Source organism: Monodelphis domestica, chromosome 7 (assembly GCF_027887165.1).
Source record: "Monodelphis domestica isolate mMonDom1 chromosome 7, mMonDom1.pri, whole genome shotgun sequence".
NCBI classification, from domain to species: Eukaryota; Metazoa; Chordata; class Mammalia; order Didelphimorphia; family Didelphidae; genus Monodelphis; species Monodelphis domestica.
In genome coordinates this window covers 126,592,490-126,620,149 of record NC_077233.1, presented here as the reverse complement: position 1 = coordinate 126,620,149, position 27,660 = coordinate 126,592,490, and the positions used below count along the sequence as shown (strand labels likewise).

General features: G+C 37.9%; 1 protein-coding gene across 2 annotated transcripts in view; it reads left to right on the top strand.

Annotated features, from left to right (window-relative positions):
* Positions 1 to 10,202: 10,202 nt before the first annotated feature.
* The window catches only part of UHRF2 (ubiquitin like with PHD and ring finger domains 2), a 172,329-nt gene continuing 154,871 nt past the window's right edge, over positions 10,203 to 27,660 (top strand). Inside the window, exon 1 of one of the 2 annotated variants that reach the window (XM_001365386.5) lies at positions 10,203 to 10,862. In XM_001365386.5, coding sequence (XP_001365423.2) covers positions 10,710 to 10,862 — 153 coding nt within the window. In that variant the 5' untranslated portion in view covers positions 10,203 to 10,709. The remainder of the gene's footprint in view (positions 10,863 to 27,660) is intronic. The other variant, XM_007499557.3, reaches the window with a different exon arrangement.

Genomic DNA, 27,660 nt, shown 5'->3' with positions numbered 1-27,660 from the left:
TTTTTGAGTTCCAAATCCTCCCCCTGTCTCACTTTTCCCCAATCTCAGAGATGGCAAGCAATTTGATATACGTTATATATTTGCGATCATGCAAAACACATTAGCATATTAGTCATGTTGTAAAGGAAAACATAGACTCCCCTCCAAAAATGAAAAATGTAAAAAAGTAAAAAAAAAATAATATCTGCATTCAGAGTACATTAGTTCTTTCTCTGAAGGTGGATACCATTTTTCATGATGAATTCTAAGGAATAGTCTTAGAACATTGTTATTAATGCTCTCTGGTTCTGCTTACCTCCCTCACTTTGTATTGGTTCATTTAAGACTTTTCAAATGTTTCTGAAAGTATACTGCTTAGCATTTCTTATAGCACAATGTTATTCCATTACAATGACAAGCCACAACTTGTTCAGCCATTCCCAAATTAATGGAAATCTCAATTTCCTATTCTTTGTGACCACAAAAAGAGCTGCAATAAATCTTTGTATAAATACATCCTTTTTCCTTAAAAACAAAACAAAACCTCTTTTAGATACAGACTTAGTAGTGCTAAGGGTATGCCAAGATTCATAGCCTTTGGGTCATAGTTCCACATGGCTCTCCAGAATGGGTCGATCAGTTCATACCTCCTTTGACAATGCATTAATGTCCCAGTTTTCTCAAATAGCTTCTAACATTTGTAATTTTCCTTTTCTGTCAACCAAGAGCTTCTATTCTAATTGATGTGGGGATAAAATATGTACACAGTGAAGTAAAGACAAAGTAATTTACAGAGAAAGAAAACATTAACAATCGAGGGGGCAGAGAAGGTTTCATAGAGAAGATGATATAATAGAGGGCCTCAGCTGAACCTTAAAGAAAGATTCTGAGAGGCAAAAGTGAGGGAAGAATAGCAAAGAAAGGTTGAAAATATTTTGTATTCATGGTAGTGTGCAAGATCTATGGGTGGCCTGTATTTCATTACTCCTTCTACTCTGTCTCTTACACTAATTCCTTCTCAGTATTACTCTGAAACACACCTGATGGCCGCGGATTTCTCTGAAGATGGACATATCAATTCCTCTGATAACTATTCTCCTCCGTTGATTCCAATAAGTATTTGTAGAACATCTAATATGTGCCAGGTAGTGGACTAGGTATTGTAGGGGGTTAAAAACGAAGCAAGAGTAAGACATCAAGTTCATGATTTCGAGGAACTTATAATCTATCAAAAAGAGAGAGAAGAATAAAATAAAGCCATTTGAGAGTGTCAACTAGAAAAAACGCAGGACTATTAGTCAAAATCACTCTTTAATCAAGGGGAAAAGGGCTTCAGCGCTACTAGGTTGCAACAACAGACTGCACTGAGTCTGGACGCCCTGGTCACTGACTTCTGGGAGTGCCACAGACTCAGGATGGACTGGGAGGAACAAAAGAATTTGGGGAACCTATATACCACTCTAGATGACCTGGGGGTTTAGGATGAGAGGGACAGTTGACTGACTTTACAATGGGAAGACAGGAAAAGGAGGAGTTCCAGACAGGAATGACAGTGAGGGGATGATGCCCTACAATGGACACAAAAGGGAAAGACAGCCCAGGGCTGGGCCTCCTTGGTTATTGGACCTTAGTCTAGGCATAGGGACAAAAGAGATATTTAGCATTGGACAGGATTAGCAGTTCCCACCGAAAACTACCAGGATGTCTATTGTCTGGTGAAGTGGGACCTTCCCTCAGGGGAAAACCTCTCCTGTGACAAGGTCAAAATCTGGGGTTTCTACCTTTAAACTAAGTAAACTGGGGACTTCTAGATTTCCTTGTTGACAAGAGCAATGCAAAACAGTTCTGTGCTTAAGTGCAAAAATGACTAATAAAGATAAGAATTCTAGGAATTAAGAAAAATGGAGATCAATATGGGCTATAATAATTAAGGAAGGTTTCTTCTAAGGAAGAGGTAAAATTAAAATGGACCTTGAAGGATAGGTAGGATCTTTTGGATAGAGCAGAAGTGGAAGGGCATTTCAGATGAAGGATAAGAAAGGATGGGTGAGATAGGAATAAGGGATGAGATGGGAATTATGAATAAGGCATGTCAGGGAACAAGCATAGCTTGAGTCTAGTTCATATTGGAGAGTAATAATAAACATTTATTACCTTCCTTCTAAGTCTGGAAGAGCTGTATTCAATTCCAGCTCTTTCTACATGACCCTGGGCAAGTCATTTAACTTCTTGGTTAAGCTATTCTATAAGACTATAAAAATTGCAGAGAGGTTATCAGCCTATCAATAGTATTGAAAGTTTCCTCCCCTGAGGAATCAATATCAATGAATCCACAGATCCAATACCTGTTCCTATTAATCATATCTGGAGAAACAAAGAGATAAAAGATTTCTTCTTTTGTAGCTTACTGATCTAATTAGAGCAGAGAGAATTATTGGGAAACTACTGGCTCCAGTAGTAGGTTGCAACAATAGGATCATGGAAAAATAATTTTGGAGATATGCCCGATATATATTTGTTGATTGGTTAATTTGGAATTGTCTGATAAATCATCTAAGAAAGATCAAATTTGTTTTATTTTAGTTTTAAGTATTTTTTGTTGAATTTCAATTTCTTTTAAAATGAAGAATGCATGAATGATGTGTTAATGGTAACTTTCCCTAACTATGCTGCAAAAGAAATTTCATTGTTGAAATGAAATTTAATGTAAAAGAAAATCTAAAGTGATTATTTCTATTGTTTAATGCCAAATCAGGAAACAAAAGCAGTGTTTTATTCTCTCATTGATTAAAAGTAATAAAGAATTTTTGCCCTTCAAACTCATTTAAGGTTAAACATGGTCATGTCTAATTCCTTTTTGAAGAGCTGATAACAGATCAACTAAAACTCAGAAAATCCTTTGTTATATTGTGATTCTTTCTTGTTGCTTTCTCTCCAACTCAACCTCAACCTCCTATCTGTCCATTTTAAGGAAATAAAAATCACTGTACAAAAAAAATGCAATCTATAAGAGAACATAAGAATCTCTCTCCATTAAAACAGGAAAACCTGTGTTTTATAAAACTGTTTTAATCTATACATTTGAATGACACTCATCATAAAAAAAAAAGCATGAAGGAAGAAATAGGGAAAGAAAAAAATTGGGAGGAAATATTGCTATAGAGCAGTGGTCTCCTAAGTGAGGGGTGAACCCATTCCATCTCCCCCAGTAGATGATCCTTAGGAGACAGGAGCATAACTAGGGAATTATTAATTAGGAGTGGAGAAGATGGGTCTAGTTGTAATGCAACTGTACCATCCCACTTCACCTTTAAAGAACAATTCTCCCCTTGTATACTGGCTGCTTTCCTTCCATGGCTGTACAAATCCCTTTCTTTTCTGATCTTCTACATCTGGTGGGTAATAAGCTAACCAAGACTTGGGTACCTGCAGGAGCAGCCATGATATCCCTCTCATTTGGTAGACTCACACTCCCCACCCTCATCCCCTCAAGGCTGTCCCAGTCAGACCTGGAGACAATTTGAGAGCTTCTGGAATAAGAACCCCAAACACCTTTTTTGTTCTTTTCAGTGGGACTAAGCGAGCTAATTAAGTTGCAATCTCCATTTCAGATCTTGATACATTGTCTTTTATCCTAAACCCACCCCTCTTCAAAATTTTTGTAATTGCCAAGGGTGAAATTGTCTTTCCAGTCTTTCCAGTCTCTCAGACTTATCACTCAAAGGAAATTGCCCTCTTCTGAGTTACCTGTGATCTCTTAATTTCCAAATCTGATGGCTTTTTCTCAATCCTCATCTATTTTGAACTGTCTGCAGGATATAATACTCTTGACTACCTTGTCTTCCTTAATATTTATTGCCTCCTTTTTGGATTGATAAAAATAGTCTGTGTGTGTCATTTATTAAAACAAAATTAATTTTAACACAAACTTGGAAACAGACTTTTCTAACTTGTTAATAATCTCAAAATTGAAAATATCAGTGCTTCTTGAGTCCATTGTTAAAAATATGAAAACTTAATGTGTTCTGACAAGTTTTGAAGCACAACTGAATGACAGCAAGGACGATGGAAATTTACTAGTAAAAATTCAACCTAAAACTCGGTGTTAACACAGGGAAAATAAGTGCATGATTTAATGAGTGTAAATAATGATATCTTCTGTTTGGACCTAAATAACTTTGAGAGGTATCCTTTTAAATCTATGACAACTATTAAAACAAGATGTTGAAATAAATCAACTTGGAACTAGACCTTTTAATTGAAGCATCACAAAGAGTTAAACCAAGATTTTTTTTTTTATCCCTACCTTCTGTCTTAGAATCAATACTATGTATTGGTTCCAAGGCAGAAGAGTAGTAAGGGCCAGGCAATGGGGGTTAAATGACTTGCCCAGAATCACACAGTTAGGAAGTATCTGAGGTCAAACCTGAACCCAGGACCTCCCATCTCTGGGCCTGGCTCTCAATCCATTGAGCTACTTAACTGCCCCCAAAACCAAAAAATTTTTTTAAAATCTGTTGAATAATATTGCTCTCATTACAGCGAATATTTTCCTAAAAGCAAGAAGAGTTTTATATCACTAATAAAATGTATTCACCATTCATTTATTTTTAATTTCTTTTTTTATATAGGTTTTATAATGTATATAATTATTAACACTGTAGCACTTATCTATAATTTATAAACCCCATTTGGAGTTTTCTTGGCAAAGCTACTGGAGTGGTTTACCATTTCCTTCTCCAGTTCATTTTGCAGATAAGGTACTGAGGCAAATAGGGTTAAGTGACTTGCTCAGGGCCACACAGCTATTAAGTATCTGAGGCCAGATTAGAACTAATGAAAATGAGCCTTTCTTACTCCAGGACAGGCATTCTCTCCACTGCACCACCTGGCTATCCAATTAATAAATATACATAATTAAAACATTATGTAAATATTGTTTAGTTTATTATGTTTAGAAATCACATAATTTACATAATAATGTATAAATATTATGTGAATAAAAATAAACATACAAACTATACATTAAAATATATTGATAAGTTGAGAGTATACATCAATATTTCTTCTTACTGATGGGTTGTATAATTAAAACAAATTTTAGAGAAAATCACTATAGGGCTCTAAAAGCTGACCTGGAAGCATTTGGTGGAATATAAACCTACTATCAAGGAATTATTGAAATATGAATTGCCATGTTTGGAAAAGACACTTAAATCTCAATTCTTATCTTCTCTAGCAAACTGAAATAGGGATGTTAGTCTCCCCTGCTATTTAACTTTCTTTGATTCCTTCATTCATTGACTCCACTAAGTAAATCTGTCCCTTTGCTTATCATATATTTTTACATTTTAGTGCATAAATGATTATACCTAAGCCTTCTGTTAATCTAAATTGAAACCTCTCTACAACTTCTCACTTGGTTCAATTCTTGTTTATTTTGTTGATTCTTCATTGAGAATCCATCCAACAAGCTAAATGCCTCCCATCATTTCTAATCATAGCTCAGGAGTACCAATGTAATACTTCACAGATATGTTATATATTGGTTCCTAATCTAGAGAAGAATACCAACAACATGTGAGTAAGAATTAGCAGGAAAAAAACAGCATAAAGGAAATACGCGATAGGAAAAAGATATAGGCTGGTCAGATAGGGATAAAAAAAAAGTAGGATGGCTTGCTATATTAGTAACCTGGAGACATTAAAAGAACCAGTTAGAGAATTTCCAGTGTATCAGGTAGCTTCTCAGTGGAGGATTTATGGAAGGGCATTTGTTAGAATAGCACAGAAAAGGAAGGCATGAAAAAACTTTGATCAACTCGGGTAAAGGGAATATCCACACTGATGAGATCACAAAGCTCAAACTATGTTTTTTGGTCTCCAATTTTCTCGACATGATCAGACTATCTCCTTTCTGATCATTAGTGTCTTCAATCATATTTTATGAATACGCCTTGTTCAAAAATCCTCACTGGTAATATGTTGCATCCTATTCATATTGACCATTCTTCTTTCTATTGCCTTCTCAGTCACATAATTTAATTCTTCTGATATTACATAATTCCAAGATTCAGAACAATTCACTAAGAGAATATTGTTATAGACTGGATTTTCTTGTAGTAGTGAACTGGTGGGATCATTAAAAGCATTGTTTTTTCCCAGATGAAGTATTTATTTCAAACGTAGCTTTTTATTTATTGACTGATTAGATCAGAAGTTTTTAATCTGTTTTTTTCTGTCATAGGTCTCTCTGGTATCCTGATGAAGTGCATGGTCCCTTCTCAGAATAATGTTTTTATGTGCATTTTTAAAAATACACAATATTCCAAAGGAAAACAATAATTTTTAATCAGTTATCAAATTAGAAACAATAACAATAAATTAACAGACCTCAGGTTAAGAACCCTGGATTAGAATGAAGGATAGAAGTAAACACCATTTTAGAAGGATAGAGATGAAAAGATACTATGTTGTGATTAGCTTCAACCTGACTAATTAAAATAAACTGATGACTAAAAATGGGAAATAGAAATGAAAACATTAACTGTGATTTTATTAATCTGCTTCATATTTTTTGATATTCCATTCTTTACATAGAGGAGAAATTTTAAATGGGAGAGGAAGGTAGGATTGGAAGAAGTCTATTCTGAGAGAGCATAATCTTATTCCAATGTCTCATTTTTGTATGAAGGTAATTCTTGGATGCAATGTCAGAAGTATGTAAATTATAGTAGTTCTGTCATTTGTGTCTGCTCCAGCATGGATGCATTTGAAGAAACTCATCATAATACTTGATTACTTAGTGATAAACCTTGGAATTTGCAGCATCACTGAGTGAAGTGAAGAAATTTTAGATATACTGAGGCTTTCCAAATATCCCTAAAATCATATCACTTATTAAGTAGGACTGCTTCAGGCAATTCACGTACTAGTTTAAATTTGGTTTTAGAGCAAAATGAAGCGCTCAGGCCACTAAAAAAAAAACAAAAAACAAAAAGCGGCATCTTTTGTCATAGCTTAGAAAGTACATTCAACAAAGATAGTGCAATACTTTGCTTAAGTAGAGTCAGTTCCTCTCTCTGGTCAGCAGGGCAGAGTGTGGTGAATGAGGGGTCTTGAAACATTTTTGAACCTTAGTCCCTTGGGCCAATCAAGTCTGAGGTAGGTTTATTGCTTTTCAGGAAAAGTAACCAAATTAGCCTAATCCATGTGGTCAGGGAAGGAGGAACATAAGTAAACAGCTATCATCTGGAAAATGCCTTAAGTTTATAACAATCTTTCCCCTAGCTGCCTAATAGTAAAAGTATACTCTTGCTCCTTTCCCTTGGGCAATTAATCCACTGCACAAGAATACATTATTTTCCATTCTTATTTACATGACTTTTCTTGTTCATCTATCTTTGTTTAACCAGTGTGGACAGCAAGGAATTAGATGGGTTCAAGTGAGAAATAAGCTTTCATTGCTTAGGAAAGCAACATTTTAGGAGGTGTTACTCTAGAGTAGATTCTTTGATTTGTGAATCCCTTTCTTCCTCCTCCAGATGTGTTGTTTTGAGTATCTTCAGTACTTAAAGTGAATTTAAACTATTTTGAGAATTTTTAAATTTGTTTTAATATCGAACCTGAATGGAGCAAAAAATAGTGACGAAACCTGTGGCCTAGAGTTGTGAATTACTTTTAACACATGAGTTTTCCTCCTTCATGTGCTTCCCTGATAGGTTTCCCTAGGTGTGGGCCCTCTCTTCACTAAAACTACTGAGAACAATGATGGAAAAGTAAGATCCAGGTTAACATGCATAATATGATATGTTTTATTATTTATGGTTTTACTTTCTTTATTTCCTCTGCTTTATTATTAAGTAAATGGTTATGGTTAAATTCCAAGTGTCATGTTAAGAGGTTGGTTGTATAAATATGATACATTATATAGATGTGTTACCTTGCAAAGGGCTAGTTACAGAAACAGAAAACACACTGGATGGGGACTCAGAGCAATAGTGGTGATTAGAAAAGTATTTCCCCTCAACAGGTTTACCGCTAGGGCCCTGGGAGAGTTTGAATGGAACTATATGGTGGCATTTTCATTCTGGGAGCTTAGCCCTGGAAGAGTGACAGCAAATGACATGACTAGGTAGGAGGTATGAAATTCTATACACTGTGGGTTTTCACCCTATCCTACTGTCTAAGCCTTACATGCAACATATTTATAGTAGTTATGCTACTTATTATTTAAGCAAAAGAGAATATGCTTTTAAAAAAGAATATTTGACAAAGGTAGAAGACTTGAATTTGACTCGTAACTATCTGTGTGATTTTAATCAAAACCAAAAGGTAGTTTCCTTATCTCTAAAATGGAAATATCCACCCCCCCACTTACAACCCTGTATTAAAGAAAGTCTTCATGAACTGAGTACTGCTTTCTCTATAACATATTCCATGGCCATTTTAACCCAAACTGGTTATCCTCCCCTCCTTTGAACTCCTATAGACCCTTATAGTCAGTTCCAAAAAAGTTATTAGTTGTTTTGGTTGATGGAAATGTTACTTCAACCTCCAAGGGACTTTGTTTCACGTGTCAGAGTTGATTTTTAAAAATTACTGAAAGGCCTAGCACACAGTACTGGGTACCACATAGTCCATGCACAACAAATACTTGTTTGGCTCTCCTTATAGAATGATAGAGAATCAAAGGATTTATGTATCTAGTCTACCCTATTAATTTTACAGAAAAAGGAAACTAAGAACAAGAGACATTTCTCCTTTCCATATATAGGTAGACCATTATTGTACAATTCTAGCAAGGAGAATAAAGAATGTAAATTTAACCAATAGCAAAGGTAGATAATGAGACAGAGAAAGAAAGAGAGAAAAAGAGAGACACACACACACACACACACACACACACACACACAAAAAGAAGTTGCCTCTGGATGCCAGACAGAAAAGCTCAGACTTCAAATCCTGTCTCATACTTAAGAATTCTGACACGAGGAAAGTCATTCTTTCACCCTTAGTTTCCTCATCATTTTATAATTGGGGATAATGATAAGCCCTTCCTCACAGGGTGGTCCTAAGGATCAAATGAGATAAATATGAAAATCGCTAACAAATATTATCTATTATTGTTACTAGATTGGATTCAATGAAAATGTCCTTCATAATCAATGTTGCTACCCCACTAAGAATATATATGCTTTGAGTTTTTCCCAGTTATTAATATTTGCTTTCATAGTAATTAGGTTCAACCTCACACACTGCAAAATCTCATGGGTTTTAATTCAGGTGTTTTATTTCCCCACATTTTGCAAAATTTTCCTAGTTTTTAATTTTTATTCATCTGAGATGGAAGGGATCTCCCTTCCCTGATTTGTGTATTTCCTCTTTCTTCCTAAGCAGATATATACTGCATAGTTTCATTTGAAACCTCCCGTTAAGGTGTTATGCAAGGCCTATTTCTGAGAACGCCATTTCCCAATAGGCCTTTCTAGCTTTGCTTTCTTCCTTGGCAGTTGGTGGCTCTGAACATGTGCTTTAACAATGTAACCGTTGGGGAAAATAAGCCCTTTCCATGAACCTACAAGTCTTCCAGCCATGGGTGTCCTTCAACCACTTTTGAAAGAAATGAAAACTCCTCGGGAAGTCCGGGAGGAAACATCCAAGCTTTCCCAGGTGAGTGGTGAGAAGGCGCCCAGTTGAACGGATCGAGCAGCCCAGCTTGTGGCGGGAAATCCCAGGACCAGACCAAGGGGACTGGAGTCCAGCTAGGTGAAAGTGAAAGAGTGTCCCTAGGGACCCCGGACCCAGGCTGGGCGAGGAAGGTCGAGCCGCGGGAGAAGCAAGCACAGTCTTGCACTCAGTTCTGGTTCGTTTTCGGGGCAATTTGGGACCCTCTGGAGTCCTTTACTCCAGGGCCCTAAGGAGGGACACGTGCACACCCCGCGGGGCTCGAGATGTCTATTGTTTGCTGGGGAGTTTTCGGGAGACAGGAAAACCTAGGCCCACGACGGCCAGCAGCCTGGGCGGAAGAAGGGGGCGGAGCCCCCAGCACCCCCGGGCGCCAAACCGCGCGCAAGGGAGAGAAACTGGCGCGCGGGCGTGTGCCTCAGAGGCCCGGGGGCGGGGCAGGGGCGGAGTTAGATGCTACCGCTAGCCCCTCCCCCCTCCCCGCCCTCCAGTCCGCAACCCCACAGTTTACTCTCCTGTCCGTCCCACGCTTCGTGGGTCGCTGTTTCTTTAAGGCTGGTTCCGCGCGGATCTCGCGAGAACCAGTTGGCGCCGTGACCTCCATGTGAGAGCAGCAGCTCTTCATAAACAGTCTTGGTGGGTCCGCTATGGCTCCTTCCTATTTTTAAAGCCGTGGCGGCACTGGCATTGTCAGTCTCTCCGCCTGCTCTTCACCCCCGCCTCTTCCCAGTTCCGGCTGTTTCGCTCCCCGTTCCCCTCCCCCCGCTCCGCCTCTTCCCCCATCCCCGCCCTCTCGGGGTGTGCGCGCGCGGGGTCCCGCCGGCCGCCACCGCCGAGTGCCCGGGGCGCTCCGCGCACGCTCTCGCTCGCGCTCTCCCTCTTGCGCTCGAGGACCCCCGGGGTTGGGGAGGCAGGCGGTGGGGGTGTGAGAGCCTCGGCCGTAAGGAGGGGGAGACAAAGAGGGGAGGCATCAGCGCCCGGAGGTTCCCCGCTCCGCGCCTCCTTCCTCCCGGCCGCTCCCCCCACCCCCTCCTCGGGTCAGAATGTGGATCCAGGTCCGCACCATAGACGGCACTGAGACGCGGACCATCGACGACCTGTCGCGTCTCACTAAAATCGAGACATTACGGGAAAAGATCCGGGAGCTGTTCAAGGTGGCCCCGGACCGCCAGCGCCTCTTCTACCGGGGCAAGCAGGTGAGAGATGCTCCGGCCCCGGGACTATCGTCCCGCCTCGTACCTGGACACCTGTCTCCCCTTTCACCTCTCCCCCAGGCCTCTACCTCCGGGTGCTCAGAACGGCTGCAGCATTTCCCGAGCCTCACTTGAGGCTGGCGGGTCTTTCTGGAGATCCAAGAATCATAGGGTTGGGGGCTGACGCCCAGCCGAGGAGAGGGGAAGCAGCTGGGAAAGGGGGGGGGGCGCGGGAAGCCCCATTCCTGCGCACCTGTGGACCTGGTCCATCCTTTCGCTGATTCTGCCCGCCCTGTTCGCCTGGAGCTGGAGGCTGGTTGTTGAACTTAGTCAGGTGGGAAAGGTGGAGAAAGGGAGGGCTGGGGTGGAAGGCTCTGCCCCTACTGGAATTGGCGCGTCTCTGGATCCTTTCTGCGGCCATGGGCTGCTGCAGTAGCAGCAACACCACCCCTCCCAACCCGCCCCCCCCAACACACTCACACCCACCTTTTTTGATTTGGAACAATAATGAAGGTAGAGTGGAGGTTAAGGAGATGAATGGTACACATGCCAGACCATGTGTCATCGGCTTTCCTTGGGGTACCCAAGAGGCTCTCTTGTGGGATCCAATTAGAGGTGTAGAGGGAACCCTAGACTTTCTCTTCTCCTAGGCCCCACCCGGGCTTTCCTGTATACTTGGGGGTGGCGGGTGGCTGAGGGAAGCCCATCCGGAGAGTGCTGGCTAGGAAGGACCGTGGGTGGGTGAAATAGGCACGTGTCCCGGGGTTGTTGTTTTAGACTGAGGTGAGGGAATTGGGTAGGGGTAGGAGGGAAATACGATGGAGTAGTTAGCATCAGGTTTTTTCTTTAGCTCCTTTTGTAGGCCATGTTTGAAAATAAAATTTTAACCATTCTTTGTGAAAACGAATGAGGCTCCACTACCTCTCTAAATAGACACCTTCTCTTTGGAAGAGTTGCTCCTCTGGGGCCAGCAGCAGAGTTTTTCTTTTTCTCTCATTACTGGATAAGGGAAGGATTGTCCGGGTGGGGCAAGCTGGGTTGTGGATGGGAATACACCTTTTTTTCTTACCATTTTCTATTCTAGCTGTATCTTTTCACGTTGGGTGTCTTGGGCCAATTTGAAGCACAAAGCTCTTTGGAAATAACTACCACCTTCATTGTATGTTTGGTTCCTTTAGAGTCTGACCCCAATGAGTCAGAAGTCACTGCCAACTCCTACCATAACCCTATTTAAACTTATTTTGTTTTTATGTTTTAAGCCCGAGAAAATCATTGCAATTTTAAGACCACCTTTGAGACTCTGTGACTATATTGTTATCCTCCCACCATACCTCCACCCCCACCAAAAAAATTCAACCTGCCATTGGTTGACCACTTCTCCTGTCCCTGTTAGATTTCACATCCTAGTGGCTTTACATTGATTGGCATAAACTATTCCTCAATGCTTAAAATCTACCTGTACCTCTCTCAATCCATTTCTTTAGTCAAGGCTCAGCTCAGGTGTTACAGATTCTCTCTCCTTTCAAACTGTTATGTATTTGTTTATATGCTGTATTCTTCCTTCTTCACTGGAAGAATGTAAGCTTGTATCAGTCAGAAACCATTTATTAAGTATTTACTATATACGAGATTTTCTAAGGGTCCTGGGATACAAAGAAAGGCAAAAACAGTCTGCCTACAAGGAGCTCTCATTTTAATAGGGAAGAAAGTTTGAAGGGGCAGTTAGGGTAATAAAGCTCTAGGCCTGGAGTCAGGAATACCTGAGTTCAAATCTGGCCACAGACACTGCCTGTGTGACTCTGGGCAAGTTACTTAACTTCCTTGTCTGTCAAATGAGCTGGAGAAGGAAATGGCAAACCACTCCAGTATCTTTGCCAAGTAAATACCATATAGGTTCACAAAGAGTCCATGACTCAACAACAAAAATAAAGTTAAAGACTGGTTTATTTTGGTCTCAATGCCTATCTCCTGCACTTAAAAAAATACAGGGGGCAGCTGGGTAGCTCAGTGGATTGAGAACCACGCCTAGAGATGGGAGGTCCTAGGTTCAAATCTGGCCTCAGACACTTCCCAGCTACATGACCCTGGGCAAGTCACTTAACCCCCATTGCCTAGCCCTTACCACTCTTCTGCCTTGGAACCAATACACAGTATTGACTCTAAGACAGAAGGTAAGGGTTTAAAAAAAATAACAATGCTTGATCCCCTAGCAAGCATTTAATAAGGGATTTTTTATTGTTTTAATTCGAGGGAGAGGTAAACAATTTTCTCCACAATTGGAAAAGAACTGAAAGACTTAATGATTCATTTTTAGATTTGTTGTCATTATTCTTCTGCCCTTAATTTTATATGCTTAGAGAATGAATGGTCTTATCTCTGATTTTTTAAAAGTAAATACAGATTCTTGATTGTCACTTAAAACGCTTCATGATTTGGTCCCAGCCTACTTTTCCAGGCTTATTACACATAATTCTCTTTGCCTTTCATTCACTTTATGGTTTAGCCAAACTGGCTTTTTGCTAATCCTAAAATTATGTTCCATCTCTTTTTTCTGTACTTCTATAAAATTGGTCCCCCATGCCTGGAATACACTCTTAAATACGCCTCTTAAAATTCAGTTACCTTCAAAGCTCAACTTAAGTTTCAGCTTCTACATGTTTTACCCATTTTTTCCCCTAGACCACCATCTCCTACTACCCCTAGAAACTGCATTGTATTTACGTTTTAATAGATTTCGTATGTACTTAAATACGTGAAAATACGTGAATAATGTTTTCCACAATGTTAACCCCTCCAGTGCAGGGATTGTTTCATTTTTGTCTTTGTACATGCCTAGGAGCTAGCATGGAACCTGGAACACAGTAGACACTTAATAAATGCTCGTTGGTCTAATATATTATTTTTTAAAGTTGATCTCTTAACAGCTTTTTATTTGATCCTTTTTTCAGGTATGTTTTTGTTTTGTTTTTGGTGGATACTTATGAAAGGACTCAATGACTCAACTCTGATAATTCAAGGCTTATGAAGTATTTTCCCTATCCCTGTGAAGTATGTATTATAAGTATTATAACTAGGTCCTTATTAGTGCAAATAAAAATTCCTTGAAGTGGTTGCATTATCTGAATTTGAGTACTATTGAGTACTAGAATCAATGGAACCAATCATAATTATAACTAAAAATAGTGCAAATTTAAATGCATAGAACTATGTTAAGGGATTTATTATTCATGCTAAATTGGGAGGTGGCTGTATTATCACTGTTTCCTAACTGAAAAAACTGAGGTTCAGAAGGTAAGTGACTTGCCCAGGTTCCTAAAGCTCTTAAGGGCTGGAGCAAGTAGTCAAACCTCTACTCACTTGGTTGGGTTCATGTGTTCTTTATACTTTAAGAAGTGGTCTCTATCGATACCAAAGGGGAAGAATCCATGTGTTTTATAATAGATGCTTCCTATTAGAAAGATATTTTGCTGAACAGGAAGAATTCCATGTGAACTGGAACGACCTCCAGGAATTGATGCAGAGTGAAAGGAGAAGAACCAGGAGAACATTGTACACAGAAACTGATAACACTGTGGTACAATTGAACCTAATGAACTTCTCTACTAGTAGCCACAGAAAACTTCTGAGAGACTTATGAGAAAGAATGCCATCCACATTCAGAGAAAGAACTTTGGGAGTAGAAACACAGAAGAAAAACAACTGTTTGATCACATGGGTCAATGGGGATATGATTGGGGATGTAGACTCTAAATGATCACCCTAGTACAAATATCAATAATATGGAAATAGATCTTGATCAATGACACCTGTAAAAACCCATTGGAATTGTGCATCAGCAATGGGAGGGGGTTGAGGGGGAGGGGAGGGAAAGAACATGAGTCTTGTAACCATGGAAATATATTCTAAATTAACTTATTAAATAAAATTTTCCCAATTAAAAAAATATATATTTTGTTAAGAATCTAGTAGTGCTGAAAAAAATACTCTGAGCCTCTTCATCTTAAATTTCAAAAGTTATGGGTGAACTTAATTTTAGAATTAGACTTTAAAAGTTAATGCATTTGAGATATAAGGAATAGTATAAACAAAGATTGGGATAGGAGGATGCTGTATGTGTACAAGGGATGGTAAGTAGTTCACTTGTGTGGTAGCATAGGGCCCTGGGAGATGAAATCTGAAGGTTGGGAAGGTAGTTGCCAAATTGTGGGGTGCTTCCAAGAACTAGTCTAAGGAATTTGGGCTTTAAATTCAGTAACAGATATGGAAGGGTTTTGAACAGAAGGGACAGACTATCAGATCTCATGTTAGAAGGGTTGATCTGGCAACAATACAAAGGAAGAATTGAGACTGGTTGGAAGGAACTGGAGGAAGGAAGACCAGGTAGGTGACTGTTGCGGTACTTTGGGTGGATGGTAATAGTGGAAATAAAATGGTAGAAATTGTGGAGGTTGAAAGTTCTATTCCAAGTAGTCAATAAACATTTATTAAGTATCAGCTATGTGCCAGACACTTTACTGAAAGGTGAGGATACAAAGAAAGGCAAAAGACAGTTCTTGTCCTAAAGGAGTTCACTCTCTAAAGAAGGAGACAATGTGCAAACAATTATGTACAAACAAGCTATATTGAGGATAAATAGGAAATCATCAATAAATTTAAGGTACTAGGATTAAGAAAAAATTGAATCCAGCTCTTTTTTTTAAATCCTTACCTTCCATCTTTGAATCAATACTATCATTCCAATGCAGAAGAGAGATATGGGCTAGGCATTTGAAGTAATTTGTCCAAGGTCACATAGCTAGGAGGCATCTGAGACCAGATTTGAACATAGCACCTTCTAATCTGCAGGCCTTATTTTCTATTAACTTAGCCACCTAGCTGCCCAATGGAATTAGCTTTTTTTAAATTTAATTAATTTAGAATATTTTTCCTTGATCACAAGATTCATGTTTCTTCCCTCCCCTCCTTCCAACCCCTTCCTGTAGCTAATGTGCAATTCCACGGGCTTTTACATGTGTCATTGATCAAGACCTATTTCCATATTATTGATATTTGTAAAAGGGTGATCATTTAGAGTCTATATCCCTGAATCATTAACCCATGTGATCAAGTAGTTTTTCTTCTGTGTTTCTATTCCCACAGTTCTTCCTCTGAATGGGAATAGTATTCTTTCTCACAAGTCCCTCAGAATTGTCCTGTATCATTGCATTGTTGCTAGTAGAGAAATACATTACATTTGATTGTACCACAGTGTATCTGTCTCTGTGTATAATATTCTCCTGGTTTTTCTCCTTTCACTCTGCATCAATTCCCAGAGGTCATTCCAATTCACATGGAATTCCTCCATTTCATTATTCCTTTGAGCACAATATGTGGTATTCCATCACTAACATATACCACAATTTGTTCAGCCATGGAATTAGCTTTCTGAAGACGGTGAAATTTAAACTTGTACTTGCATCCAAGAAGTAGAGATGAAGTGGGAGAGCATTCTAGTGATTGGGAGATGGAATGTCTTATATGAGGAATAGTAAGGTCAGTGTCTTTGGAAAGGGGGTAAGATATAAATAAGAATACTGGAAAGGTCCAGAGTGTGGAAAGTAGGCTATTAAGGACTTTGCCAAATAGGATTTTTTTATTTGATTTTGGAGGTGATAGGGAGAAACTGGAGTTTGTTGTGTAGGGATGTGACGTGCTTTGACTCTTTGTTTTTGGAAATAAAGGTAGACAGAGGCAACAAAGATCTGAGCATAATCAATTTATTAGCTTGCCTAGTAGTGATCAACAAATTGGACCAATGACGCCTTAATAGTCCAAGACTATTTGAGTTAGGGGTGATAAGATTGTTTAAAGTGATTAATAAGAAGACATTGCAAAGTGTTAGTGACCCAGGAGTCCTCTAATTGACTAGTTAGTTTATAGGGATGTTAGTTTAAAGGGATAGGAGATGAGATTAGTCTCTAGGCATGGTACAAAAAAAACCAAACCAACAGTTTTAAATTCTTATTTACCTTCAGGTTAATCATATTTCTCTGGAAAATGAATGAAGTTATAGAGGTGGGGTCCCAATAATAGAAACAGAATAGATTCAAAACCCAAGCTACTTGAAGTTGAGTGAACTCACAAGGGTAAGGAACTGTGAGAGGAACTATTAAATCTAGCTTGATTAAGTCTTAGCAAAATAGAATAAAAAATTGTTTTCAGTTTCATAGTTCCCTCCTTTGATTCTTGGAGGCTGATTTACCATCATGAGTTTCTTGAATCAGTTTATCAAAGCCGAAAGGCAATTATGATATCTAAAGATAGAAGAGTTCTATGAGAGCACTGGCCCCTTGATGGACTTGTGTAGTTTGGGCTAGTGTCTGCTTTTTTTAATGCTGTAACCCCAATATATGGGAATAGGAACTAAATAATTTTAACTCAGATATCCTTCTTTAAGGGGATTAATTTGAGAGAGAATGACCTCCAAATCATCAGGTTTAATATTATAACAATTCATATATTAGACATGTGACTAACACATTGACAAATTGTCCCCTCTGGTAAGTAGGCCTAAAATCAAAAGCTGAGCACAGGAAAAAATGAAGGAAGAACATGACCTCCTTCCCAATAACCCATTCCCTCTCCCTCTCCCTCTCCACTTGGAGTCAATATTAAGTATTTCTTCCAAGGCAGAAGAGTGGTAAGGGCTAGGCAATGGGGGTTAAGTGACTTGCCCAGGGTCACACAGCTGGGAAGTGTCTGAGGTCAAACTTGAACCTAGGACCTCCCATCTCTAGGCCTGGCTCTCAATCCACTGCTGCTCCCCACAAATTGCATTCTCTTTGAGCAACAATGTGTCATTCCATTGAATGGTGAACTGTGGCTTCTTGGCAATTCAGTCATACCTGAAATCAAAACTTAAAAACACTATTGAATTCAAGCCCCTTGAGATTTAACTTAAATAGCAGAATTTCAGTGATCATAGCATGGGGCTATGATGGTTACCATCATTTTCATAATCACAAGTCAGGAAGTAACTATTGTACACTTTTTTCCTCTACCTTCTCAGGAAATCAATGTAACATTTTAGTGCTACAATACAATTGATAACTTTTGTTAACATAGCAATTTAAATCACACTATGAAGTTTCTCATACAAAATTCTAATTAAGGTTAAAATGTACTTCTTAGAAATGAGCTAAAAGCAAGAAGGTTATATTAACTACTTTCTATATATTCTTTCATCAGGATTTCTCCTACTTTTAATAGTGAGATCAGTAGGCTTAAATGTCAAATGTTCTAAACTGCTGCTTCTTCCAGATTTGCAAAGTCTACCCTGTAGGTTGTTTAATTTTAGAATATTTACTTAGTATACTAAAAAGTTAAGCATTCATGACTCTTAAAGCCGTATGGTGTAATGGGCAGAGATATGAATTTATTTCTCCTCTTTGTAATTTCTGAATAGAACTATGATTTTATGGGCATTGAGAAACTTAAAATATATTGTTATTTCTCTCAATTAAAATTAAATTACTATTCTCTAGCCCAAACATAGGGCTAGTACTTGAAATCTAGTACTTGAAAGTACTGAAGTTTTATCTAGGTGGCAGTATATTTCAAGACTCCAGCACTATTTCTCAAACACCTTACACTATTAGAAAGACTGGTTAAGATTTTAGGACTTTGCATTTTGCACATAAGGACATTTTAAGAGATCTTTGCTCTTTTCTGCTATATTGAATTTGCAAAAAATTATTACCATTATTATATTTCTAAATACTTTTCAAACATTTTTACATCATTCTTTTAATGAATAAATAATCCAAGAAAAGCCAGATTAAAAGAGAACTTGCTTTCCTAACAATATTTTTAATACCTAACATATTTGGCAAATCATTGTATTATATTAAGCATTTCAAAATCATATTATTTGGGCCTCCCAATACCTTGGGGGGGAGGAGATAGTTGCTATTTTTAGCCACTCCTTTTGTTGTTTGTTTTTAACTCTTCTGACTCTATTTGGAGTTTTCTTGGCAGAGATACTGGAGTGGTTTACCATTTCCTTCTCTAGCTTATTTAACAGATAAAGACACTGAGGGAAACGATAAATGACTTGCCCAGGGTCACACAGCTAGTAAGTGTCTATGGCCAGATTAGAATTTGGGAAGATGAGTCTTTCTAACCAAGGCTAATGCTTTGTCCACTGCACTACCTAGCTGCCCTTTATCCACTTGACAGATTTATAAACCAAGATAAACAGAGGAGAAATAAAGTTCTTCTTGCCAAATAGTAATTGCGGTTTGTAATAAGTTTTAATCTACCAGTCTTAAATTAGTGTTAAGCTAAACCTTAATCAAGTTAAATCACCTCTGGTTTTAATAAAGCCTATTGTTATTAGTTGGTTTATTTTCAAAGATTCCTCTAGCCTTTTTCACATTTTCTTCTCATTTAAATCATTCATTCAAAGATCTGAATCTTTTCTTAATGTAGCCTCATTGTATATCTTTAAGAAGATGGCTTTAAGTCACCCAAAGACATTTATCATTTTCTACAGTATTAACCTTGGGAGGGGTCTTTTAAGGACAGTGCACTGTCCATTCAAAATTGCTAAACAGGAAAAGTAGTCTTCTCAAATTTCCCAGGCATATTTTAGATTATCAATAGAACTAATTTTACTGAACTTTTCCTTTGCATGTTATTTTTATCAATTATTTTGAAATGTTAATCTCTTGATCAATAACATTCAGTGTTAACTGACTCATACACATGGTTAATAAAAGAATATTGTGCTTCAGATCTGAGTTACATGACTTAATCCTAGTTAAATTAGTTGACTAATAAAATTATTGCATAAAATAATATATTGGCCTTTATGAATTTAAGGAAAATTAAAAGAAATAGTAAGTATAAAGTGCTATTACAGCGAACAGTGCTGGAGAGGTTTATTTTTCATACTTTTAAAACAAATTAACCCCTTTTGGCCTAAAATACTCAGTACTGTTCACATTTAGGTAAAATATTTTATTCAGATACATTCTAAAAATATTCATCGTGGTTTCAAAATTATGCCAAGTGGCCAATTTGCTGATGACAAGAAAAGTCATTATTACTTGAGGAAAACTCTTGATGTACCTTCTATTTAATAAAAGTTATTCCCCTAAATTGTCCTTATTACATTTAAAAACATGCCTTCATATGTATCCAAAATTAACTCCTTACTTTAAATGTTGATATCTTTACCTCTGGTTTACTTTAAACAATTAAGTTCTCAAAATATTCTTGCAAATTGAAATTTGCTTCTAAGTTGGTCACAAATTTTTCTCTTTTTAGTGGAGGCGGTTCTTAAGATCCAGATAAATTTAAGTTATCAACTCTTCCTGAAAATATTCAAGCGCCCATTTTTTATTTTTATGTATATATTTTTTTACTGACAACAGGTTCAATTCCCCCTTTTTCTTTTCCCTCTTTAAAACAAACTTGTCACTCACTTTCTGGATAAAAGAGGGATTAGAAGCAGATCTACCCTTTTACTTTTCAGAATCTAGATAGAATTTTCTTTGTAGATTCAGTACTCTCTTCCTTCAAAATACCCTGATAATATTCTGTAATTTCCAAATCAAGGGTTATTTTTAATTCTCAATATTATCAAATCATTTTTTAGTAATTTTATATACTTGTTTTAAATTTTTAAATATTAATTTTTGACTATCTAAACTGATTACATTCAAGGCCAATAAAGAGAAATCTTGATCAGTGTACTTGAAAGACAAAAACTTAATTTTGCAGTTTTAAATTTATGGTCCTTATGTCAAATATTGAGTGACAACATGAAAATTAAAGTTCAACAACAATAATCTATAATAATACATAGGACTAGTTTTAACCTTTTTTTTTTAACCCTTCCATCTTGGAATCAATACTGACTATGAGTTCTAAGAGAGAGCTAAAAGGGCTAGGCAATTAAGTGACCTGTTCAGGGTCACACAGCTTGGAAGTGTTTGAGGCCAGGTTTGAACCCTTGCCAGGCTTTCTATCCACTGAGCTACCTACCTGCCCCAGGGCTAGTTTTATCTTAAGGGCTATCTTTATTCCCCCAAATCATCTTCTTTCTGCAGCGACTATCCCACAAATATATCCACTTCTTTTTTAATACTTCACAATGTGACCTTTTTTTCAGACAACAGAAACATCTAGGCTGGGCTGTAGGCTTGGAGTTTTCTTTTTCCTTATGTTTTCCCTCAGCCCTGATGAGCTGTAGATTTTAATTCATCAATTTTTTTCTTATGCTACCCTGGGCAATTGTTTTAAAAATGCTTCCTAATTTCTAGTTGACAGAGCTAAAATAATAATTTGAGCATTACAAGAATCACTTGAATTTAGACCCGCTTAATACTTAGAGGCTTTTGCACAGTCTATTTTTAAAAGGCATTTTGGAAGTTCTTATGGAAATGGAAAAATACTTCAAATTCTGAGGTGGATAGCACATGTGGCCATAATCTACAAGATTTAGTTTTAGAACCCAATTAAATTTAGATTTACCATTTCTAAAATCTAAAATAAATTTTACGTAAGCTGCTTACAAGTAAGGATTAGTTTCATTCTCCCTCAGGTTACTTCTTGACTTTTTCTCCTTTTGTGGTGGAGAAGAAAATTCAAATCAATCATAATAAACTGTCTTTGAAATCTTACAGAGGCTAACACTTAAAACTAGAGTGAAAAACCTCCTTCCCTAAAACAGTAAATGCAGTCTGCATGTAATCTTTACTTCTAAAACAAGCTATAGTTTTGAGGTACAAAAAGACATGATATCCACAAGCACAATCAATTCATTATTTGGATAAGCAGTAAGGAAGATATACACTGATCGGGCAGCTTTTAATTAATAGTAAAATATAGACAACACAATAAACCTCTAAGAAAGAAGTCCTCCTTTACTCTCCACCAGAATCCTTGTCAAAACTTGGGGTATCTGTCTTCCATGTAGAGAGAGCAAAGATCATTAAAGGCTGGTAATGTCTATCTATTAGGTATCATTGTGCCTCATGGTTTAGGGAAGGAAATATGCCAGTCCTTCATATTGAAATTCTCTGGTAGTATGAGAAAAAGAAGGGATAAAAAGTAGAAGGCGGCAAGGCATCAGAAAAAGGTGAACACCATCAGAACATAATTTAATAGCATGCTTGTCATTCCCAGTTGAACCAGGAACTTTCCTTTATGTCAGAATATAAGGAATTTTTCTAAAGGGGTTCCTTTTGGCACACCAATTTTGGACCCCATGATTTTTCCATAACTTGTCTTTTTTTGAGGCTACAAAATGTTAGAAATATTTGTAGTACCAGTTTTGCTTCCTCTTTGGCTAGCCAGACTGAAGAAAAGGGAAAAAAAAAATCTTACCCTTAGTTCTATTAAAAGAAATTGTTTTGTTTGAAGCAAAAAAACCTTGAAGGTTTTAGGAATCCAAATTTCACCTGTAGAGGGAACTTTTTACCCGTTGCAGAGATTCTTCTACTTATATGAAATGTTGTTTTATCTGTTGAATGTTTTATGGGCTTTTTTTTTTTTTGGATGTAGAAAATATGGTTCTGATATTTCTGTTTTGAAGAGCTCTTGCTATATTTGCAACCAGAATTTCCCTAATTTCAGTAGAGACTGTCTTCAATGGATTTGTCTAGACTAGGGATTTGATTACACTATTACAAGACTGAGTACCACAGATGATCAAAGCTCTAAAAACCCTATCTCTAATTCACCTCATGGGTTCCCCTTTTTGAAGAGTCAGGTGATTCAGCTATCTTTGCCCCTTCAATTCAACCTAACTGTCCTAATGGGTGCAGGATACCTGGAGCTTAATTACACACATGATCCTTGGCTTATTGATCTGTAGGAACCTAGAAAACCCTAAGAAGGAGGTATCCTTTTGGGAAGAATACAAGGTCTCCTTCTTGACCCTTGTTTTATATAACTGAGCTAACAGTGCCTTGTTCCCTCAGTGTAGGTGTAGCTGTCAGTAGGTTAAGTTCTTATCAGGGTACCCAGTTTATGTCTTAAGTTCAGGAAAAGGTATACAGACACATAAAAATGCTTTTGGCAAAGTCCTCCTCCCTATGTCCAATTTGTTAGTGAGAATACATGCTCAAGGAACCATTTTAGAACTTTTGCCTCTTTGCCAGAGTGCCCACATTCACAAAATTGAAACAAAAATTCTTACAGCCTTTTACAAAACTTCCAAAGTCAGATTTTTTCTTTAAAAAAAAAATTTAGGGCAGTACTATTAAATCCTAGGAAATTCTGATCCCTTTATTTAAGATCTCCTTTGACCTGGGTAGTAGTCCAGAAGGAGATTGACCTATCTCAAATGATGTGTAGAGTGTATTTATTCCTTAGCTGACTTTGGACTCAAAAAGACTAGAAAGTCACTTAACCTGGCTCACATAATTTAAGTTCAGAATTGAGAGAGAATCCCTTCTTGGTGTAGTCCTGAAAAAATCCCTAGGTGAGAATTTTTCACTAAAACAATCTAGGGGTCATTCCCAGAGGCAGTCACCTATGTTAGAGTCCCACCTCAAATCTTTTTGAGGTTCTCCAACTGGTGTGATGGAAATTAAGGCAGCAAAAGTATGACCATATAATCAGTGTATTAGCTTGACTAGCAGTAGCCAATAAAATGTGTCATTTTAGTCAAAGACCCTAAGTTAGGGATAATAATATCTTTTAGAGTGATTAATAAAAGGATAGAGCAAAATATCAAGCAATATAATTGTACCTTCTGTTTGGCTATCGCCATTTTAATAAGGAGGTGGAATGAGTATGTCAGCTCCTCCCCATTATATCACTGGGAAATAATCAGTTTTCAGATGATAGGATTAGTCTACAGGTATGGGAATTGCTATAACAGTTTTAAATTGAGAATAGCCTTTAGGTTAATCAAGTTTCTCTGGAAAGTGGTGATGGGTGAAGTTAAAAGGGTCAGAGTACAAGTTCCAAGAGTAGAAACAGAACAGAATCAAGGACCCAAGTGACCTGAGGTTATCTGAGTAAACTTGCAAGGATAAAAAACTATGAGGGGGGATTTGAAATCTAACTTGATTAAGTCTTAACAAAATAGAATTAAAAATTAATGTTCATTTTCACACTTTAGAAAGATATTTTTGGTAACTGAGTGTAAAGGATGGGCAGGAGTGAAGAGAGACTCAAAGCAAGCAGCCCCACCATGCAGGTTATTTCAGTATTTCAGACATGAGGAAATGAGAGCCTGCCCCTGACTGGCAGCAGTGTCAAAGAAGAGAAAGGGAAATATTTGAGAAATATTACAAAGTTGAAATTGACAAATCTTGACAACAGATTAGATATGGGAGGGGGTGATGAGAACAAGTCGAGTCAAGGATGACACCTAGGTTTTGAGCATGACTTAATGGGACAATGGTCTTACACTTAATATGGATATTAGGTGGAGGAGGATTTAGAGCAAAAGATGAGTTCTGTTCTGGACATGTTGAGTTTAAGATGTCTTAATTGCTGTTGAAGATGTGAGATTACAGTTCATCAGAAAAGTTAGGGAAGGATAGATAGATTTGAGAATTAGCAGTAATAAAATTCATGGGAACTAATGAGATAGAGTGAAATAGTATAGAGGGAAAAGAGAAGAGGTCCCATGATGGAACCCTGGAGGATACCTTACATTGAGAGGGTGTAACCTGGATGAGGATCTAAAAAAGGGGACTGAGAAGCAGTCTAATAAGAGGAGAACCAGGAGAGAAGAGTCTTGTTCTGAAAACCTAAAGAGAATATCAAGAAGAAGAAAGTGATTTAAAGTGTCAAAGGCTGTAGAGAGGTCAAGGAGAATGAGAGTTGAGAAAAGGCATTGGATTTTGGCAATTAGATCATTGATGAGAAGAGCAGTTTTGGTAGCTATGAAAGTAATGACTCAGGATTACTTTAAAATGAATAGTTGTGGCTGTGGTATAGAGGAAAAATTATTGCGACCTTTATTCAGAAGCCCTGTGTTTTGAGTCCAGTTAGTATATTAACTGGGGACTGGTCAAGTTAACTTCTGAGCCTCAAGTTTCTTCATTTATGAAATTATGAAAATAAAATTTATGCTCAGGATTGTTATGGGATGAAAAGGAATCTTCAAACTGTAAAGTGTTAGGTAAGCTTAAATAATTTTTTTTTAATTAAGGTTGCATCTCTTTGTGGTGGCCAAAAACTGGAAAACGAGGGGATGCCCATCAATTGGGGAATGACTGAACAAACTGTGGTATATGTTGGTGATGGAATACTATTGTGCTAAAAGGAATAATAAAGTGGAGGAGTTCCATGGAGACTGGAACAACCTCCAGGAAGTGATGCAGAGCGAGAGGAGCAGAACCAGGAGAACATTGTACACAGAGACTAATACACTGTGGTATAATCGAACATAATGGACTTCTCCATTAGTGGCGGTGTAATGTCCCTGAACAACTTGCAGGGATCCAGGAGAAAAAAACACCATTCATAAGCAAAGGATAAACTATGGGAGTGGAAACACCGAGGAAAAGCAACTGCCTGAATACAGAGGTTGAGGGGACATGACAGAGGAGAGACTCTAAATGAACACTCTAATGCAAATACTATCAACAAAGCAATGGGTTCAAATCAAGAAAACATCTAATGCCCAGTCGGCTATGGGGGATGGGGGGAAGGAAAAGAAAATGATCTATGTCTTTAACGAATAATGCTTGGAAATGATCAAATAAAATATAATTTTAAAAAAATTAAGGTTGCATGTCCCTATTTAGCTACAAATAGCATTTGGTAACGCCTATCTTGCTTTAAGATATCATTTCTCACTTTTCATTATTGGTATTTCTTTAAGCATTGGAAAAAATTAAAGGAGAAACAAGATAGTCATACTTGTTAAAGCGGTATGCCTAATTTTATTAAAGAATAATAAGATTCAGAGCTAAAAGAGCTTTAAAATTATCTAGTCCAACCCTCCCTTCCTATTTCAAACAATTGAAAATTCCACCCTTTTTTAAAATTATGTGAGTTTTGTGCCTCCTTTACTGACTGTTCCTGAGAATATTTTATCTGGATGGCTATTGTGTTTGCAACAAGTCATACAAAACCCAAATCATTAAAAAAGAGAATTGGGAAGGTGAGAAAGGAGGAAACTGAGGAGAAAAGGTTGTTTTTTTTAAAACCCTTATCTTCCTTCTTGGAGTCAATACTGTGTATTGGCTCCGAGGCAGAAGAGTGGTAAGGGCTAGGCAATGGGGGTCAAGTTACTTGCCCAGGGTTACACAGCTGGGAAGTGTCTGAGGCTAGATTTGAACCTAGGACCTCCCATCTCTAGGCTTGTCTCTCAATCCACTGAGCTACCCAGCTGCCCCAGAAAAGTTTTTTAAAAGATAAGAGTTAAAAAATCTTAATAAAAAAGGACATCAGGATGTTTTGTTTACATCAAGCCTGAAAAGAAAATCCATGTATAGTATACTTAAATCATTACCTAATCTTTTCTTGAAGACTTACATTGAGGAAGTAGCTCCCAATATTGCCCATTCTACTCTTGGATAGCTCTGGTCTTTGTTTACCTCAAGTGTAAATTTGCTGCTTGATTACTTTATCAGTACTCATAGTTTTTACCTCTGGAGCCATGTAAAATAAGTATTTTGTTCCTCTTCTACATGATGATCTTTCTTTTTTTCTCTTTGAAGAAAAGTAGCATATCCTGAAGACCTTTCACCATCCTGATCACTCTCCTCTTGACACTCTTCAGGTCAACAGTTTCCTGCCTAAAATGTGACATTCTAATTGAAAACAATTTTTAGATATAGATTGACCAGGACAGTACAGTTGTACTATTTTTACAGACCATGACCTTGTGCTTTTCTTAATGTTGCTAGAAGAATGTTTTTTTAACTTTCTGCTTTACTATAAAACACTTTGGACCCAAATTGAATTTGTAGTTCACAAAACCCCTAGAACTTTTTCTGATGAATTGCTGTTTAATGCTACTTATAAAATTGATTTTTTAAAACCCAAGTGTAAGACTTAACATTCATCTCAATAAAATTTCATCTTTCACTATTTTGCTTTTAGGGTATTTCCAGGGCTTAGTATATAGTAAGTTTAATAAGCACTTCTTGATTGACTTATTAAATTTAGCCTATTTCCACAAAGCTCTACACCAGTGATGGCAAATCATATAGAGATGGAATGCCAGACTCCTGCCCCCAGAGAGCTATGCCATCTGCTCCCTCCCAGAGAGCGAGTGCCATGTCCCACTCCCCCTTGGCCTCTGCCCCCCCTTCCCAGACAGGGAGACAGGGGAGGAAGGAAGCCTTCCCATTGGACCACTAAGTGGAGGGGCAGATAAGTGAAAAATGTCCTCAGGCAGGTGAAGAGGGGGAGGGGAGAAATCTGCCCAAGTATCTTTACCTTTCTAATAATGAATTGGAGGGGGAACTTGTGTGCCCACAGAGTGCTCTGTGTGCCATCCTATGGCACCCATGCCATAGGTTCACCATCACTGCTCTACACTGATTGTGTGGAGCTGATAAAGGTTCTAGGGTTAGGCCCCTGCAATGTGAGTTCTGGCATATTTTACCATCCTGGAAGGATTTCAAATATCACTTCAGGCCCCTCACTTTCTTTTCTCAGTGAGTTCATTGCCTGGCTTACAATCTTTCTTGCCTCCCCAACTCCTGCCCTTATACTAGGGGTTTTCTACCGATGTATTGAACCCTCCCTCAAGCATCCTAACCTCATAGTTTCTAAAACTCATTTTATATGACCTATTCCACTTTGCCTCAGCCACACATAAAGATGGTCATACCCTTGA